The 5,924-nt window shown below is 44.4% G+C and overlaps 1 protein-coding gene across 2 annotated transcripts; it reads left to right on the top strand.

Moving 5' to 3' along the window:
- Positions 1–1,132: 1,132 nt before the first annotated feature.
- On the top strand, positions 1,133–4,343 carry LOC102244489 (lithostathine). 2 transcript variants are annotated; one of them, XM_005861306.2, is made up of 6 exons: positions 1,133–1,167; positions 1,452–1,538; positions 2,098–2,213; positions 2,413–2,550; positions 3,161–3,287; positions 4,163–4,343. In XM_005861306.2, exons 2-6 carry the CDS (start codon positions 1,463–1,465, stop codon positions 4,228–4,230), a joined length of 525 nt encoding a protein of 174 aa, XP_005861368.1. In that variant the 5' UTR covers positions 1,133–1,167; positions 1,452–1,462; the 3' UTR covers positions 4,231–4,343. The 2 variants fall into 2 exon arrangements, with proteins under 2 accessions (XP_005861368.1, XP_014391149.1); XM_014535663.1 differs by lacking the exon at positions 4,163–4,343 and adding an exon at positions 3,573–3,809.
- Positions 4,344–5,924: the final 1,581 nt, after the last annotated feature.

Consider the following 5,924-nt stretch of genomic DNA (forward strand, 5'->3'; position numbering starts at 1 on the left):
CCTAACTTTGAAATAGCTCTTATACTGAAGAGTCAGTAATGAAGGGACCACTGAAAGGTTTTAAACAGGAGAGTGATAATAATTCAGTTCTTAACTGAACATTTTGAAGAGGCAGGGCCCTAGGAATCAGATTATTTAACAAGCAGGAGATAAACACTTTGACCCCTACTCCCACCCACATTCAAGTTTATTCAAAGTTTGAGAGCTACTGAATGGAACCCAGTGACACTCCTCTTCCCACATACAAATGGTATGTTTCATATAGATTCAGAAGGTATGTTTCTAGGAGACAGAGGAAAGAAAACACCAAAATGCTTACACAGAACTTCTGAACCATGACTGATAAAGGTACCAGGTTCCAGCTCTGGTAGCAAGCTATGAAGATAGCACCAATGATCCCTGTTTCACAGTATTCACACTCATACTGTGTCATTCCATGCTATTTCAGATAGGCTGACCCATATGATATGATACTGCAGAAATGGCCATGGGCAACCTGTGAGGCTAAGTTAAATGGCATTGAAAATTTTGCCTTGCTTTCTTGAGCCACTCATGCTGGTCAAATTTGCTATCCCCATATCTGTATTACTTTATAGTAAAAAGCCTTCTGTATTGTCAAAAAATTCTTAACCTCATTGTTTTTCTTCAGAAATTTGTTGACTATCCATGGTCTTTTGTTTTTCTCTCTGAATGTTTAAATTAGTTTATAAAATTATCAAGAAAACCTTATTTGTATTTTAATTTAACTTCCATATACAGAAAAAATAAAACATATCTATACATATGCTAAGAGGAGCGAGTTCTTGGCAGATGGCTAAAAAATACACTATTGACATTTTCCTTATCTACCCAATAACACATTTCTAAACCATGTAACCTCGGAATTTGTGCCAAGGGCTGCCTTCATTCCCAGAAGTTTTGCAGAACAAGAAATCCGGGCATAGGATGATAAAATCCAAACTTCACCTGTTCCTAAGGAACGAGCTGGCCATTGCCAGGAAGAGGCTGTAACCCATGGCATAAATGTCCTTGAACCAATGCCAAGCCCTTTCCCGCTATCTCTGTCCTGGATTCCAGTTGTTCCTTTCAGGGTCCCACCCTCAGATCTGCTTATAAAAGCCTAGTCCTTTCTGGCTTGACCAACCATCACAGACACCTGCAAAACAGGTAAGTGGAAGCTGAGAGAAGGTGAGAGCCATGGCAGGGGTTCACCTTACACATTTGGGGAAAGGCTATAGGAGGATTCTAGGCTTCAACAAACATTGATCTCAAAGGAAGTAGGGTATAGAGATTCCCCAATTATTTCCAGAAGCATATAGGGAATGATGTCTTCAAGTTCAATTTACTCATAGGGAACTAGCCAAAAGGAAGACAAGATGGAGAACAGAGGTGTCTCTGAATGCCCTCTCTCTGATCATACCTCATTAATGATCTCTGATTGCTTCTTCAAGTTAGAGACACGATGCTGCCTCCCATGGCCCTGCCCAGAATGTCCTGGATGCTGCTCTCCTGCCTGATGCTCCTATCTCAGGTGCAAGGTGAGCTTTCTCTGCCTGTAGCACTGGGTTCCCTGTGAACCCTCAGAACCAAGAAGACCAGGAAGCCTCCTGTGTGGCCCATGTGGCAATGGTGAGGTATAGCCTCACCAAGTGAAACTGTTTGCAATTCCTCCATCATCACTCCTTCCCTCAGGGCAACTCAGGGTGGGAGGCACCACAGTGGTCCTTTAACAATGGAGTGAGATGGTTTTCATTTTGTGAGTGGACTTTAATTTATATTGACAGGTGAAGAGAGGAAGCATGAAGGGTCAGGGGTGAGATAAGCACAAGAATGATTGGAGGACCCGGAGTGAGAACAGTCAGCTCAGAGCGGGGGAAGTGTTGGACTTTTGGATAAAGGGGAAGAGTAGAACAGGAAAAGATGGTCCTTCATTTAATGAGGCTGGTTCAAGATCAAGCTATCCACTGGTGAGGTAGTCAGGAGTTGGCATCACTTCCCCAAGCACTTGCCTCACAGATACTCCCCAAGGTCACTTCCCAACCCCCATTACACTCTTCATTTCACTCCATCCCTCTCCTTTATTCCCTTCCACCCCAGGTGAAGATACCAAGGAGGAGTCTCTTCCAAAGATCAGCTGTCCCAAAGGCTCTTATGTCTTTCGCTCCCACTGCTATGTCTTGTTTAGGACAGCAAAAACCTGGCCTGACGCAGATGTGAGTAGATGCATTAATAGTAAGAGGTGATAAGGGAAAGTGCATTAGAGGGACAGAGGTCTGCATTCTCCAGTGTTTCTTGGGGGTGAGAGTGAGCACCCTCGTCTTTTGCACAGACTCCTCTTCTCACCTACATTCACCCTGCACTTCCCCCACTGACATCTCAAGCTCCTCCTCAGTGTCTTCCTTCCCCACACAGTTGACCTGCCAGAAGCGATATTCAGGATTTCTTGCATCTGTGCTCAGTGGAGCTGAGGCATCCTTCTTGGCTTCTCTGGTCAAGAACAATTTGAACACCTGCAATTACGTCTGGATTGGGCTCCATGATCCCACAGAGGTGCGATAACATCTCCTATCTGTTAGCTTTCTAGCTGCTATTGTTGCCCAGGCCTCCTCCCTGTCCCATGTGCCTCTGTGGGAATCTGAGGCCTGGAGCTCAGAGATTCTAGGGCTTATTTGGGGTAAAGGTAGGGCATTGAGCTAAGGTTTGTGGAGGATCCTAATTTCCAGTTGAAATTAATCTATCTCTTATGAAGCTTTTTACAACATTGACACATGAAGCCTTGTAATTCAGTTCTCTGAGTTTACTGAGTCTACACATAGTGTCCCGATAGAATCCTAAATGAAAATAAGATGCATTTTCCCCTATAGAATAGACATTATCTTTGAGGTTCAAAGGCTAATCACAAATGCACCAATTATTGTCCAGCTAATAATGTGTTGCTCTCAGTGGAACCTTTGGTGTTTGTGATTATTGGCTTTGGGATTTTCCAATAGGAGCAAGTTGTTAGGAGGAATTTCCCAGTGAAGAGAGCTCTGTAGCAACATCTGGAGTAGCAGACCAAATGCCAGCCTGCTGAGGAGGGGATCAAACCTCCACCAGAGAGGGCTATGCAAAAATTCCAACAGCCATTCAACCTTACCTGGCTCCGTTCTCTACCCTCCAGGGCCTGGAGCCCAATGCAGCTGGATGGGAGTGGAGTAATAGAGACGTGATGAATTATTTTGCCTGGGAGAAAGACCCCGCCAGCATCCCAAACCCTGGCCATTGTGGGAGTCTGTCTCAAAATTCAGGTAAGAGACAGAGGAGCTCCCTTCTTGCCAGCCTTTCTATCCCTTCATCTTCCATTTCTGGGTCTGAACTTCAGGGAATCCTCCTCAGCTAGGAAAGGTAATGTTGGTTTGTCTTCTCCCATCTCCTCTCATGTCTCCTTCCTTTGAGTCTCCTTCCCCTCAAGTGGGACCTTGGTGGAGATGAGGGAGGGGTTTTGAATCCTAGGCCAGAGTCTGGGCTGCCTCTCTGTGGGTAACAAACTCCACCAGCCCCATTCACTTTAGTTTTTTCCTCTCTCTCTCCAGGATATCTCTTATGGAAAGATTATGACTGTAAAAAGGAGTTACCCTATATCTGCAAGTTCAAGGGTTAGGTCAGGTGGGAACCAATGACCCGAGTTTCATAAATAGCTCATCATGGACATGGGACCAAGTGAGAAGATTCACCCAGGAAGATAATATTCTTCCCACACTTCAAACCTGACCACCTCATTCTGACCTTCCCTCCTCCCCACCCTCTTTTCAGGCTCTGCTCAGAATTATGTAACATGAATTTTGATAGAGTGATAATAAAAATTTAGTCTGTTATTTCCTGTCTTGTATGCTTTATTCTCACTGACAGACAGAGAAGAAGAGGTAATTGGTGGGAGAGGAGACTTTGTGGGTTTTAATTCTGCCCAATTTCACCCCATCCCTGTAAAAATGACTAAATATACATCCTATGTTTGTGATGAAGTGTGTTGGCCCTGAACGTGTAGGATCTAGGTGACATATAAAGACATTACTCACTCACAGCCTGGTGACGATGAGGGCAGGGCTTTGAACCCTGGGATGCCTCTCCTTTGGGTCATAAGCTCCACCAGCCCCATTCACTTAAATCTCCTCTCTCTCTCCAGGATATCTGTTTTGGAAAGATTATAACTGTAATGAGAAGTTACCCTATGTCTGTAAGTTCAAGGGTTAAGTCAGGTGGAAGTCAGCAGCCTGCGTTGAGATGCAGCTCATCGTGGGATCAAGTGAAGACCCACCCCGGAAAGGAATATTTTCCCCACACCCTCAAACCTGACCTCTTCTTTGTTTACCTTCCCTCCTCCTCCCCTTAATTTCAAGCTTTTAATGCCCAATAGCCTGAGGTCTCAGAAAGTACCAATAAATGTTTTACTTAATATTTGTGTGCTTTTGTGTTTCAGTCTCATAGCAAGACAGGAATTATTGGGTGTGAGAAAAAATCTAGGTGTTGCCTTTCTTTCGTTTCATTCGGGCCCTTGGGACAATGATTAATGTACATCCCCACAGTGTATTTGTGATGAGTATGGAGGCACTGCTCACATAGGATTTATGTTGTGTGCAGACAAATCATTGGGGTCCACACACTCTACTGTGCCTTCCTCCTGATGGTGTGACACCAGCAGCATCAGTGGGGTTACTGTTAGCCTCTGATGCCATTATATCAGCACTTCTGAAATTACTTGCTAGAGGGCTGTTTTTTTTTGTTTTTTTCTTTAATTTGCAATCTACCTTGGACCATAACTTTTATAAAATACACTAAATTATTAATCACTTCGACTCTGGTAACAGTGCTAAAATGTAGAGATCATTAAAAGTTGTTACTCTTCCTTAAAACAAGAAAAAGTCTGAACTATTTGAAAACCAACAACTTTTCCTGGGCTCATCACCCTGATGCCTGCAGAGGCTCCAGAGTGCAGGGCCCTTGTCATTTCTGCTGGGAGCAGGAGCTGCTGGAGCCTTGAGCTCCTAGGAACATTACATGGTAACTAGCGGCCCGATGCACAAAATTCATGCAAGAGTAGGCTTCCCTGGGCTGCTGGCACCAGCTTCACTCTGGCATCCAGGACCCCGACATCCCTCACAGCCCTGGCTTTGTTGGGAAGGTCGTCCAGTCTAATTAGCATATTGCACACTTATTATTATAGATTGTGACACATTGTGGGACGCTGAGTGTGGACTAGGGTTTGAGAGTGAGAAACTGCAGGAGGCTGCAGTCTTAGGGAGGTTGCCACTCCTCCATGGGTTTTACTTCTGGAACCCCACCAGATTCTTGCGATGAAGAGAAAAGTAACCATTTTTGAAATCTGTCCAGATAAAGGTGCCCCAGGAAAAGAAAACTGCAGGTTAATGTCCCTGATAATTACAGTAGTAAGGATCCTCAACAAAATGTTTGCCAGCTGATTTCAACAGAATATTAAAAAGGGAGTACATTATGAACTCAAAAGATTAACTCTATCCTCAATGAACGTGTTCATTTTCAAGAGAAAATCTGAGTATTCTAGCTAGAACTGGGTATTCAGCCTAGTCCCAGTTCAATCAGCCGGGGTAAGGAATATTAGGAGTTGCATGGTTTTATTATAGCAGCTATACTAACCTCTTGAGTAGGACCTGAGGATGAGACCCAGTTCTTAGAGAGGGAGGCAGGAAGGCACCCTAACAGAATTTCACTGCTGTGAACAAAGACTTAACTGTCTCATTCGGACCCTGGTTTGTTTTCTGACCTAGACTCTCTTCCTCGGATGCTGCCATGTTGCCCAGGTACCATATGTGCTTCTGACCTTGCACTGTCCTGCAGACTTCCAGGAGCTGTCCAACTGGCTATTGCACTCACCCCTTTCATAGCATGTGCACTCTTCAGCTGTTCTGAGA

The sequence above is a fragment of the Myotis brandtii genome, unplaced genomic scaffold (assembly GCF_000412655.1).
Source record: "Myotis brandtii unplaced genomic scaffold, ASM41265v1 scaffold1470, whole genome shotgun sequence".
In the NCBI taxonomy this organism is placed as follows: domain Eukaryota; kingdom Metazoa; phylum Chordata; class Mammalia; order Chiroptera; family Vespertilionidae; genus Myotis; species Myotis brandtii.

What these genes read in the sequence shown, in the direction of transcription:
- LOC102244489 (XM_005861306.2), top strand. Translation starts at nt 1,463, where the DNA reads ATGCTGCCTCCCATGGCCCTGCCCAGAATGTCCTGGATGCTGCTCTCC. An exon ending in AAACCTGGCCTGACGCAGAT is followed by an intron (nt 2,214 to 2,412) that starts GTGAGTAGATGC and finishes TTCCCCACACAG; the next exon opens with TTGACCTGCCAGAAGCGATA. An exon ending in GAGTCTGTCTCAAAATTCAG is followed by an intron (nt 3,288 to 4,162) that starts GTAAGAGACAGA and finishes CTCTCTCTCCAG; the next exon opens with GATATCTGTTTTGGAAAGAT.